A 13,822-nucleotide genomic window follows, 5' to 3' on the forward strand; every position below is an offset into this window, starting at 1 on the left:
CCTCTCCATAACCAGGGTGTAAGAATCGACTGAGGCTTTTAGCCTGGTCTCTTAGGCTGGTGCCCAAGACTTGATGTCTGAGGGGTTAGGTTAGATGATTCTGAATGCTGGTGACATTACAAGGCTCACGGGATCATTTCTAGAATACTGATGTGTCTGCTTTTGGTGTACCTGTGATGTAAAATGGATGTCAGATTATCAAAACGGTATTACCAAACTCCCAAAAAATTAGAACAGTTTTATACCTGCTTGGCAAAGTGTGTCCTGTTAAAAAGTTATCTACACGTGGCTGAAATTAAATCCTAAAAGATGCTTTCATCATCATCATATGGTGAGGATGTGGAGTTTGGGGCCTGTCTTTATGTGCCAAGCAAGATTGTGTATGACCAAATTGGTTTAGGTCATTTTGCCACAAGGAGCTGAACAGGGGTGATGTGGGCAGAGAAGAGGCCCCACAGGAAGAACACAGGGACTAGTATGCAGGGGAGTTCTCAGGACTTGCAAATGGATGGGTTGGCCCCAGGATGTGGTCCCCTGGGGAAGCAACAAATGAGAACTTGTGTGGGTAAAAGAGGGCAATGAGGCTGATGGATTTCAGTGCCTTCATGAGTTTGGACTTTATTGCCCAAATTAGTGCTATTGAAGATGTGCCCAAAGATCACCACATCAGAATATGTGGGGATGGCACCCAGATTCTGCTTTTAAAATAAGCTCTTCAGATGATTTTTTCATCCCCTAGAGATTAAGAATACCATTCTTTAAGCCATTGCTATCAGCTTTGCAAGGTGTCCATCAGGGGGGTTTGATTGGTGGTGTAGCCAACAGCATGAACGACAGGCGACAGGCGACAGATTAAGAGATCTAGCCACTGGTCAGCAGATTGTGGGACAGTCCAGATGATGGTGCTAAAAAGAAGGGAGGTATTTCAAGACATGTTAGGTACTAATCTGCTGTTGGAGAGATTGACAAGTTATGAAAAGACCCGGATTGAGGGAGCCAGCAGGGCTAGGTGACTGAGATTTCTGGGCATAGGATGGACATTGAGAGTAGCCAGCCTTTCTGGGTTTCTGGTGGTCAGTCTTTTTGGTTGTGGAAACACAGCATTGCTTGTAGTTCTGTGCCTGCCTGGGCTGCTGCCTCACCATCCACACCAAATTGCATAGCTGATGTCTCTTCAGCAGTGCTCCTGCTATCCACTTTGCTGTGGTCAGCAGCTGCTTAGCTCCTCTAAGTCTCTGGGCCCCTGCCTGTGCCATGCTTGGCTGATGATGAATTTTTTCAAAGCATGGTTTCAAATGAACATAGCATCACTTGATAATATTAATGCCAGAAGTTATTATATCCTTCACCATTTAGCTTCTTTTCAATACAGTTTAAAAATAATCCAAAGAGTGAAGTGTGCAGAATAAACAAGGGCTATTTCCCTAAGGTCACTGTTGCCCCAAATCCCTGCCAGATGGCCAAGCAGAGCAGCTCATGTTTCAGCAAATTATAGACCTCATTAGGACTTTGTTTCATGTTTTTAGATGCTAGGCCCTTATAGGAAACAACGCTGATTCTTTACACTTGTATGACAATATAATGAATGCATGTTAGTGAAGGATCCAGTGAAATGTGAAACAATCCGTGAATTCTTTGCATATTTTATTTTCTTTTTTTGTTTTTTTTTGATTTCCAACTCACACACATCTGGCATATTTTACATCTTTGCAATAAAACATGGTTACAATAGCTTAAGGAATTTATATATCCAAAATATTTCACCATGATCTTAAGATGAAATGAACTCGTCTTCCAGATGTTCAGTATCCTCCCAATTCTAAGCTATAAACTCAAGATATTGCTTACAGCCTGGTGATGAATAACTTAATCATTACACTGATTCCCCATAATTTCAGAATTTCATATACAAACAACAATGAAGAAGGAATAATTCAGTGCTAAAACTTACTAGTACAAGGTGGATAACAAATAAGTAATCACATCAATAAATAATGATATGTTTCTGGTGCAAAGTGCCAATACAAAGAACCCATTATCTTGTTTTATCTTTTTAAATAAATGACTGCAAGTGAGTGTAAATTCTGAGAAAATTACATTCCTGTAACATGCCTCATAGCCCTACCGACACAATATGTACATCTATGACAATACAGTCACCAAATATACAAAGAAGAAACATGAATAAAGTGTATATACCCCTGGGTGTGTAACTTGATCAGTACAAGGTATGGAAAATCATTTGACGGCCATCATTTTATGTCATAAAAGATGAAGTGGCTTAGGCTAAGAATGTGGCTTTAGGTGAGAATTTCACAAGAACCTAAAAGAATAACTTCAGTTATTGTTGTAATAAAGTCTGATCTGTTATTAAAGAAACTAAGCTATTTAAGAACCAAAGAGGGAAAAATAAGTTAGCATCATTCTCCTCCCCTAATGCATACACACTAAGCCAATGGGATGACTCTGGAAGAGATGCCCAGGTGTTGGAAAGTCATTACTATGGAACTAATGATCATGACTCCTATTTATACAATAAAAACCAGGACCTCATCCCTAAGCCCCCTTTCTGCTCTGTCTTCAAATTATAAAGGGTAGGGCTGAATTTTCTTTGTATAAAGTACCAAACATGGCAAATAATGGCTTAGTATCCAAATGCTTTATGAGCAAATTTCACTTAGAAGGGATGAATTTAGATTAAAAAGTGCAAACCATATTTTGGTGAAAATGTCAAATATTACTGATAGAGCCCAAATTCAACCCTTTTGTACAAGCTGCGTCCTTGGACAGATCTTTCTGTTTCATAACGTGAATGCACCTGTTCCATTGAGACATCAGGAGTAAAGAACATGCAAGTTGTAACTCCACAATAAAATTAAGAAACGTTTTGTTCTTTATACAAGGTTTTACTTTTACAAAAGTATCCCTTTAAATAAGATGCATCTGATGTACAAAGTATCAAATGTGGTTTTTTTTTTTTCTCAGCTTGAAAAGAGGCTGGAAATGGGATGCAGGTTAGGTTCAAAGCTTCAACTTTGTAACAACTGAACACAAGGTTCCTCAGAATTGTCAAAAGTCTCTTGTGACACGTCCTACAACCTTTTCTCAATAAACAACAATATATGAAATAATTACCAAAACATCTCCTAAGTCATATAATTTACATGATACAAGCTTGCTTGGTAGCAGCTGGTGTTCAGTTCTGAAAAAACACACAAAGTAAAATGGTCGCTGACTACGATGTACAGCTATTGCTGGGTGTGATGGGATGTACAAACAGAGGCCGATGTGGACGAGGTTCTTCCACCAGAGATATTGCCTTTCCATGCAGCACTTGTGCTCTCAGCTTTAGCTTGGCTTGTGGTTCTTCATTTCCCTTCAGTATCTGTTCTGATGCTCATAATGCCACCGATTAAAATCTATATTAAAAGCTACAATGCTACCAGAAGCCATGCCAGTAATCAGAGTCCTGGAAAAGCACAGACATTATTTCAGAGTGACATGAACTCATCCAAGTGGTTGCTATTTTATGTTAGATGGTATCCTGATCTTGAACTTCACCAAATCTTTGCTTTGTGTGGAGATTAGACTAACATTTCTTGGGGGTTCTTTGGAGAGCAGCCTAATCAGCCCTGATGGCAGAGCCTTGTTGGAGAACATTAGACAACCCCATGGTAACCAGGGTTTCCAGGGTCATCCAGGCACCTACCGCCTCAGCAATCACATTCATGCTTATCCACTTCCCCTTTTTTGGCAACTACTGGCTTCTCTGAGGATTTCTGGCTTCTCTTCCCATTTTTGTGACCCTTCTTTCTTAGTCTTCTTTAATCTCTAAACTGTCACTTCACACGCCTTCCTTGTGCATGGGCTTATGCAATGACAACTCTTTCTGAAGCCCCCGATGCCAAATTCTCCTTGCCTATTGAGTGACTTTGCCTAATGGATGACAACAGGATGCTTCACAAACCCCTCAACAGTTGGCACCCACCCTGAGCCACTGTCCAGCTACGGATCTTGTGATCACTTCCTTCCCTCTCCCTTATGTCTTCCAACCAGCCATCCAGCACCAAGGCTTCTTCTCTGTGACAGTTCCAACCAGCCGCACTGCCACTGATGGAGCGCTCACAACCTGTCTATCCCAAGCACTGTGCAACTGTCAATACGACCATTCATCAGATAAACACTTCTTAAGTATAAATCCCCAATATGTGTTTGTCGATCAATTCATAATTTCTATGTATGTGCTTACTGTTCTAATATATCAGGCACATTATAAAGCAGCAAAAATAAGAATGGAATTAAAATAGAAATAGAAACCTCTGTACTTTTCTTCACTGCACTTAGAGACCCTTCACATTACTGTGACTTTGAATATGCTCTTTCATTCGCTCTCTGTAAATGGATGGATAAATTCTGAAGTCTGTCCTGCCCTTCCCAGCCCTCAGAAGGACTTGATCACTTCCTTTTTCTGTAATTCTGTTACTTTCTTTGCTCAAATTATGATTACGTGAGCTCTTTGGGGTCAGTAATCTTGTTATGTATTCTTATTTGTTATGTATTTAGTAATCTTGTTATGTATTCATATTTGCAGAATATTCTACCTTTGACAGTGGCAGCAAATGTTTGCAAAACAAATGTGAATAAATATTAGGGAGAATATTTAAATCACTTAAGAACATAGAACATTTAAAACACTTTACAAACACCCATGTACCTATAACTAATTACACAGTAAATCATTCTCATTTATTCCTGATTATGCCCTGGAGTACTTTGGAATACTCTACTTAAACTCTACCTTAAACTTCCTTTAAAAACAAGTCTGGCTGCAGACCACATGTCCATTCCCGAGTCTAAATTAAGTTACTTTGTTTTTCCTGATGATTTCAGTACCATTTTATTGTATTGTAAAAATGTTTTGTTAAATTTATTATCTGTCTTAATATTTAAAATAATTAGAAACCCATATTATTATAAAATACATTTCATATATTTATTTATAGTTGAAAAAAAGTTGGTTAGCAGGCTTTTCTTATTTCCATTAAATATATAGAAAACAATGAGATATTCCATGCTAATTTAATATTATAAAGTTCTAGTTATTTTTTAAATTTAGAAATGTTAATTCGTTATGTTCCTCATATTCTTTTCACTTTATAATAAGCTCAAAGGTGAATTTTAGGAAATAAAAAAAAATACTGTGAAAGAGAAGTAAAGACCAAGGAAGATCATGCTAATTAGTACATATTCCTGTCAACTCTTTCCATGAAAGGATTAAAGTATTTTAGAGGAATATATAAAATACAACAAAATAACATAAGTGAGAAATAGGTGAGTAAGTAAAAGGGGGGAGGGTAGGATTATTTCAGGTAATGACTGAGCCCCTTGAACTTTTAAAAGGGGGCCAGCTGGAGTCTATAGTATGCATTTTGATTAGTTAGAGGCAGGCCTCACCCTGAAATCAATCTCTGCTAAAAAAAAAAAATGTTTCCTTCACACAATCTTAACCAGGGAAAACTGTCTGGGACGAGGTGAGGGTCTGAGAACAGAGACACTGGTGGGAATAAGTTCTATGTCGTAAGCCCTTAAGATGTGTTTGAGGTGCCCATTTCTTCAACAGACCGATTTCTGGTGTTTCTCCTTATTTTCCTCCTCTATTTCCTGCTTATCATAATTGTTCCTCAGAGTATGTACTCTTTCCCCCATTTTACCCTTTTTTTCACTATTCCTTCTTCCACTTGGACACTGGGATCTTATTCTAGCACATTCCACCCTGGGTAGAATGCCCAGAGCTTACCATGGCAGTTCCCAGTGGTCATACTCATCCCTGACATGGCTCACCTCTGGTCATGGGACAAATCCATTGCTCTAATGCCAGCATCACATCCAGGGTAAATGTAGAGCTGCTTGAAGTCACAGGCCTGCCAGACCTCCACCACACCATTGTCCCCTCCAGTCACCAGGTTCTGGCCATCACTGCTCAGGAGAATGGCCTTCAGAAAAAGGCAGAAAACCAAACATTTCTTTCCATGTTTTCATGATCAGTGGTCAATACTGAAAAGCACGTGGTCCATCCCCCTTATAGCAGTGGTCTTCTTTTAGAAAATTGTTCAAGCTTTCTAAAAGCTTCAATGTGGAATTTTTCAAGTTCTTACATAGACAAAGAATCTTATTAAAATCAAATTAAGTTACAAAATTATGAAAGTCCCAAAGAGAATATTACCCATCTAATTTAGGAAGAACTTGAGAATTAATAACTTGATGTTTTGTTAAATTCTGAATGTCAAAGATGTCTAGACTTTAAGAACAAACAGCAGAAGTATATTTCAAAACAATTTTTAAAACTGATAATTCATTTGTGAATGGAGGGCAAGTGGGTACTTTTCAATTTGGTTTAGGATTATAAAGGTAGGATTTTTCAACAATAAATTTATATTGACTATTGTGAGAGTACAGTGTAGAAACAATGACTTGTAGTAAAAGGAACTCTAAAAAAATCTCCTTAAGGGCCTACCTCTAATTAAACAGTAACTATTGTCCCTGAAGTCTAATTCACTGAGTTAATTACCTGGGACTAAAGGAGTTTGGGGTTTGTTCAATGTATTAGTCTACCTGAATTTATGTACTTTCTAAATAAGTACACATTAATATGGATGCCAGAGAAGTTCTATTATGAATCATTTAATGTAAAACAACTAATTTTTAGTCTCTTGGCTTCCATCCTATTTAGCACTGAACGTGCAGATTTACCCTTGTTGAATCATTGATCTCCATTTGAGCCAGAAGTTTTCCATTAATGCTGAAATTGCTGAATCGGCCTCGTTCGTAGTATATGATACAGTGGCCTTCACTGGATACGGAAATCAAGCGTGGGAACAAGCAGTTTTCTGGTCCTTCAAGGGCTCTCAGCAAATCTCCAGTGATGGTGTGGACAAGGCAAGGGCCCTCTGCAGAGTGGGGATACCAATGCCCATGGTTAGTTAGTGATAACAGATCAGACATTGGCTTTCACCAACCTGAAAACTTTACCTGGGCAGTACTCAGATTTGTTCAAAGAAGACAAATTTGCTGGTTTGCTGGCTGGAGCCAAGTACTGAACTTATGAATAGAGGAAACAGTGACTGTTTAATCACACATGCACATGCACCTACAACACCCTCCCACTTTTTATGGTAAACATGTGTATTTTGGGGTAAACACTGGTCTTTTCCTTTGTCAGAGAATATTCATAATAAAAGGACACAGTTCATAAGTTATGTGAGAACAAAAGATCAGATGTGCCAGAACATTATTCCTAATGTGCTTTCAGAATATGTTCTTGAAAGTCTGAGAATTATCTGGACAGTTGCTAGTCATTTCCAGTGGCATCAGAGTTTTAAGGCTATAACTACGTAAATCATATTAAGCCAAGTAAGTTTTACCATTTTCTGTAGTTTATACATGAAATGTAAAAGCAAAATTAAGAAATTAAGTAATTCAGACTACAGAACCACTTTTTGTCTTTAAACAAATTTATAGTGAGGCAAGATTGTTAAAGAAGTGGCCCAACTGCTCTTTGCCCTTGTAGAAATTGTGTTAAGTTAAAAACCCACTAGTCAAATTCATGAAAATAAGTGCTTAATATAGTTTAGTATTGTCTGTCTGCCCCTTTGTTACTCAAAACAAAATAAAATGAAACTGGCAAAATATGTGGATAAATTACATTTTTATTTTCAATCAATTAATTTAAACAGATACATATTTACAAAGTAAGTGACATTATGAAAATATACTTAAGTTTTTCCTGATTACTAAAGTTAAGAACTACCGAAAATTAGGAAAAAAAAAAACTAAAAGCAATCAATCATCTCTAATGCTTTCTATTTATAGAAAACTAAAACTTTTTTTCCCTACATTTGTATGCCACTTTCTTTGTTATCTATTCTTTTGTACTAAGATGTAAAAACAAAAATATGGTCCCTGGCCTTTCCACTATATCCATTTTCCACAAAGCAGCCAGAATTACGGACAAATCTGATCATCTCATGACTTTGACTAAAACCTTCAATGATTTCCCACCATATTGTAAGTAAAAAATGCAAATCTTTGTGCTATGGCCACTCCCACCCCTTCAGCTTCTCCCTCCTTGTCTCTGCCACGTTCTCCTACACCCCTGCCATATTGGTCTTTGTTTCTTCCAAACATCAGACTCCTTTTTGCCCAAGTCTTTCCAGGGAGAATTGCTATCTGAGCCAGAATTAGGACACAGGTTTCCTGATTTTTTTTTCCCCAATGACACTTCCTCTATAAAGAGACAAAAGAACCATATAATCTTGGTTCCTTTCCATCAACCTCCACACAGGCCTCAGTCTTATAAAGAAAGTGTCCTGCAGAGGACCAAGCCCAAGTCTGATCCCCCTAAGTCCCCCACTGCATCAGAAATAGTTCCCCTTTGTCTTTTAAATGTCCTTTTAAATTGCATCACATGGATATATCGCAACTGAATTTACCAGTGTTATGGTTAGAATGGTGGTGACCACAAATACCACATAAACTTTTAAACATATTTCATATTAGTACTAGGAAGTGTTAATAATAAAACCAAACAGCTACAAAGAACCTAGGGTTTATATTTGTCTATAAAGAGTCCCCTGGAAGAAATAAATCATAAGTCACAGTTAGCTTGAGAAAACAGTACATTTTCTAAAGATTTAAAATGAAAGAAATGATTCTGACCTTTAGCACCACTAATAACAAGTCCAAGTTCTGCACAGACAGAAACACAGACAACTTCATGGTCATGGCCTGTGAGAACAGCTCTTGGTGCAGGATAGTCACCTGTAAGAAAGCAGCACCAGCGAGTCATTACAGACAATGGCAAACATAAACAGTTCCACCATAAAACCCAACCTTTTATAAGACAATCACCATTTTATTAAGGACTACAGCCAGTTACTTCACATTTCTGATAACTTTTTTATCTGTGAAAAAATACTGTACCTACTACCTGTTCACCAACCTCCATTAGAGGCTATTGAAATGACAGGATACATTAATATATGGGATATGCTTAGGATACTATTACAGTGGTACAGCTATCCTTTTTCTCCTGATTATTGTTGTGAAACAAATATTGTGCCTTGCAAGGTATCTACATGTGATATCTCATTTAATTATAGTAACATTCCTATTGGGTTGAGTACGATTATTATCCCTATTTTATACTTTGTAGAGTCAAAGCTTTGAAGGTTATTCAAGTTTCCAAGTTCATATATCTAGCAAGTGTTGAATTTGACCCAGAGCTTTCTAATTCTAAAATCCATGCTCTTACTCAGTGAAAAATTTTTCCTAAAATCTCCATGAAAACAAGCAGAGGTACTTTGCTTTGGGGTGGAGGAGGGAAGAGAGGGAGGTTGAGGAAGGTAGTGACAGAAATAAGAGACAATTATCTTAATTCTGTATTTCATTGGCGCAAATCTAGCTTGAAAGTATTTCATTTTAAATTGCCAGTTTCATCAACCATTATTTTATTCTCCCTGAAAAGAAATGTTGTAACTTGGTCTTGTAACTGCAACTCTATAGTTTCTCTGTATTTCTCAATCTAGTGGATATTTTCTTGAGGGTAAGAAGTTCTATGAAAAAAATTAAGTTTCAAATTTGCATTCTCTGTACAATTTTAAAATAAATAAGTAAATCTTCTAAAAACTGTACATATTCAAGATGTACAATGTGATGTTTTGCTGTATGTATTACTATAATAAAAAATTCCTTATGTTTGTTATATACTTTTTTAAATTAGAAAATACATTTTAAAAGGCTTCTGTCTGATTTAGAGAGCTAAGATATTTTATTTTTTCATTGTAATTTTCTCAAATTGGGGCTGGGGTTGTGGCTCAGAGGTAGAGCCCTCCCCTAGCATGCGTGAGCCACTGGGTTTGATCCTCAGAACCACATAAACATAAAATAAAGATATTGTGTCCACCTATAACTAAAAAATAAACATTAAAAAAAATTTCCCAGATCATTTGAATAAATGGTAGAACTTAAATTCCCTTCAAAGATGTCCAACTTCAGCTGGGGAAAAGTAAATAAAATGTTACTCTAGGATTTTTGAGTTGGGAAATTTGCAGCAAGGAGAAAGCATATTTCTGTTCCAGGGACATATGTCACACACTCCAACAATTCCTTAAAATCTTGGGAATATTCTGTCACTGCCACATCACAATTGATGGATGTAGTTCAGGGTTAAAGGGCTGAGCGCAGAGGGAGGTGCAGGTGAGATCTCCCCTCTCAGGACGACAGTGCTACGGCCTTCATCCTGGCTCATTTCCTCAACGGAAGAGCTCTCTGTGAGGGAATGGATATGAATGATAAGGAATAAACACATCTGACTTTAAGATTCCTCATAGGCAAGCATTTGGAAATTCCAAGTATAAAGGGCTTAAAAGAAACAGAATTCATCTCATTTTTATCAAGTCATTTCAAAATTCTTGAAACAGATAAGAAAATAATTAAATAGATATTAAATGCAGCTATTCACAGAGAACTGACAAGGGAGAAATTTTTCAGTGAGATGGTGTATGGCCTTTAGAGAGATGATCAAAGTAAAAGTTACTCATGGTTCTTATTTAAACCTCAGTTGTGGGCTATTAATATTCAGCAAAAGCTTTGATTCTTATAAATCATAGCTAAGCAGGGACAGTGGATTCTCCTAGACCTATACTTCTTGGTGCCATTCTGCTGGAATTGGAGGACAAATCTCTTAGTGACATATAGCATTCAAATTCTATTTCTGACCTTTCCAACTCATTGCAGAATCATGGTAGAAGCTGTTTTCATTCATTTTATATTTACATAAAATATGACAGATTTTTAATTAAAATTCCAGAATAAGAGATTTAGTTGGTTTCATTGCTATTATAATTTCAAGACTTTATTTCAAAATGGTATGTTATAAACTTGCTGGGATAACTGAGAATAGTTTCAAAGTCTTCATATCAGAATACTGAGTCCTCAGCCACAGGCAGGGCTACCACAGAGGCCTGGTGCAAGTCCCCAATATACCTGGGCCCACATTCCCCAAGGCCAAAGGGGCCACAATTGAAAACAGTAGCTGGGTTGGAAAATGTCAATTGGTCTACGTTATGGTTTCCTTTGATTACATACTCAAAGTATTCAATGAAGAACAGAAGATGAATATGCTAAATCTATTTATTAATTCACACTAAATTCCTGTTCCTCTTCCCATGTGACACTGACTACATTTTGCTCTGAGCATCATAGGGACAGGCCAAATCTCATTCCCTGAACTCCTGAACCTGGATCTAGGTCACAATCCATTGCTTATCTTTTTCTCACCTTCCCAAAATAATCCAATTAAATAATCTACCTACTGGTCTGTGCATTGAAGCTACCTGTCACAGAACAAATTAGTCACTCTTGTGTTTTATATTGCTTCCAACCTAGACCAAAGACCTTTCTGGAAGTCTCAGGCCCATAAAAAGAAAGAAAAAGCAGAAACTGAGTGGAAAGAAGGCTGCTTTCCAATGACAAACCTTAAATGTCTCCAATCTGAGACTGAGGGGATGGGACATTGATGGTCCACTGCATCCCTGCCTGGGCTAGGATGTTCCATTACATACATGGCTGTGGAACCCACAGAAAGTCCTGTGAGGTGAGAATTATACATCTGAGTATATTTCCTGTGATATCCAACAAAGAGACTAAAGGATTAAAATTTATTAAACCCTAGATAACATTCCTTGTTCTGAAGAGTGACACAAACTCATCTATTATGTATAAATATAAATATACTTTGAAAGTATCTCTGGGCTAGTTTTTGTCCAGCTCTCATCTCCTATAATACCAATTGGCTAGTGGCAGTTGTGGTACTAGGCACAGGACAGTCTTTTAAAAGAGGCTGGATGTAAACAAAGAGAGGGATGTGATTTGGCAGATGTTTCATGACAGGCTGAGGCTGGTGGGAGGGTCAGCATCCAGAGCTGAGTCCTATACAATGGGAGCCCAGGGAAGGTACGTGTGCACAGCTGGACGCTTCTTTTCAATTGGCTTCTCATTTCAGAGTCTGCATAATGCTTTTATAGGAGCTAAAAGATCTGTGTTTAAAAGATGGAGTAGAATAGCACATAATAGTGTCTTATACATATTACTCGGTGAATCTTTGTAGATACGATTTGAAAAGAATAGTAAATTCCCTTTCAAAGTTTCATATTGCTATGATTTTAAAAAATTCATATGTAAATATCATCAAGTTTCCTATAAAGCACTTTATATCTGGTATACACATTTAAATTACATATTTTAAAAGCAGATTGGTTTTGAACTGAGGTCCCAATGTATTTTCAGTGTCTATTGAAGAGACAACAATGTTAACTTGCCCCTCTTGTGACTATCTTGTTGGAAGCTACAGCATGTAATGAGAAATGTCAAGTCCCAAGATCAATGAAGTTTTGGACTCTAGGGATTCAACAGGAATAGCATTGATTCTTTTAAAGAACACCAGTCAGAGATGGGTTGTAATATATTGCAAAGAGGGGCTCCAGAGGATAAGCGGCCAAGTCCAAGCTACCTACCTGACAAAAAATTCAATCAGCTTTTAGCACAAATTGCCTGCTTGCTCTGCTTTCTTTCATGCAGGAGGCTGCTTCCAATTAAAGTGCGCAAATTAATTTTATCACTTCCAAATTAGTTTTAAGTTTGTGTAAGTCTGTTTCAGATGAAAGCATCTGCCCCTTATATCTTTGCAATTCTGCTATCTAGTTAGGGACCTATTTAAAATTTCAAGATAATTTTCTATATTCAAAGGCACACATTTTTAAAAAAATAGTATCAGTAGTATAAAATATATTAATAAAACAATTATGATTAAACTATATCACATTGTAGGAAGTCTTTGCTTGCTTATTTTATGGTCTGAAACTATGTAATAATTTACTTAAAAATTTAACTGTCTTTGTGATAAATTCATTCAAATGGTAAAAATAATTACAAAAGGCTAATATTTTTGAGATGTCTAAATTAGTCACAACAATATATTTGGCACAATGAATCCACAGATTCTTTCTATATCTACCCCAAAATATCCATGAACATTACTTATTTTTCCTCTGGAATTAACAGAGCTGTCCATTACAATGTAATAGTGATAATGTAAAAGAAACAAATACATTAAATCCACTTGAATTTATCTTGAGATTTCAGTGATGTGCACATAAAGTTAGATGATAAATACTGTCATTTCATGGTGTTATAATTAACAAGGATGATTTGACCTCTCAGCCATACAAAGTGAGTCAATGTCTATTACAAGACCAATCCCTGAATTATAACAGCTTCTAGGATATTATGTTTCCTACTAGGAGTTCCCCTTCAAATCTAGGTTAATACATACAACCTCCAAAACCTAAGGGCATTGTGTCACACACTTTAATATGAATTTAGACATAACTAGTTTTTTGCTTTTGTGTAGCAATACATTATAAGACAGAAAAAATATATAGACTGATTCTCTGGCCTATGAATTGGTATTTAGAGTAGATTAAATTGGAGGAGGAAAAAACAACATCCTTTTCTTTCATACTGCAAGTTTTATAGTGGCAAAAACTAAGTATATACAGATTTGACAGTCAAATCAGTGTGTGCTGTGACTTCCTTTAAAAAAAAAAAAGTGAATTGACTAATATGTATAGTTGCTCTACTCAGACACATATATGCTACTATAGTGGTTGGTCATTTTAGACAAATAAGTCATAAATCAGTCAATTCAGTCAAATACTAAATCTGATTTATTTTATTTTACTCTTATGATTATTCTTATGGCAAA

At 36.7% G+C, this 13,822-nt stretch overlaps 1 protein-coding gene across 4 annotated transcripts in view; it reads right to left on the reverse strand.

Annotated features, from left to right (window-relative positions):
• Positions 1-1,696: 1,696 nt before the first annotated feature.
• Nbea (neurobeachin) overlaps positions 1,697-13,822 on the reverse strand; it is a 622,915-nt gene continuing 610,789 nt past the window's right edge. For all 4 annotated transcript variants that reach the window (XM_076872612.1, XM_076872611.1, XM_076872614.1 and 1 more), the window contains 4 exons: positions 8,716-8,817; positions 6,751-6,947; positions 5,842-5,993; positions 1,697-3,469 (listed from right to left, as the gene is read on the reverse strand). In XM_076872612.1, coding sequence (XP_076728727.1) covers positions 3,379-3,469; positions 5,842-5,993; positions 6,751-6,947; positions 8,716-8,817 — 542 coding nt within the window. In that variant the 3' untranslated portion in view covers positions 1,697-3,378. The remainder of the gene's footprint in view (positions 3,470-5,841; positions 5,994-6,750; positions 6,948-8,715; positions 8,818-13,822) is intronic.

The sequence above is a fragment of the Callospermophilus lateralis genome, chromosome 12 (assembly GCF_048772815.1).
Source record: "Callospermophilus lateralis isolate mCalLat2 chromosome 12, mCalLat2.hap1, whole genome shotgun sequence".
Classification (NCBI taxonomy): domain Eukaryota; kingdom Metazoa; phylum Chordata; class Mammalia; order Rodentia; family Sciuridae; genus Callospermophilus; species Callospermophilus lateralis.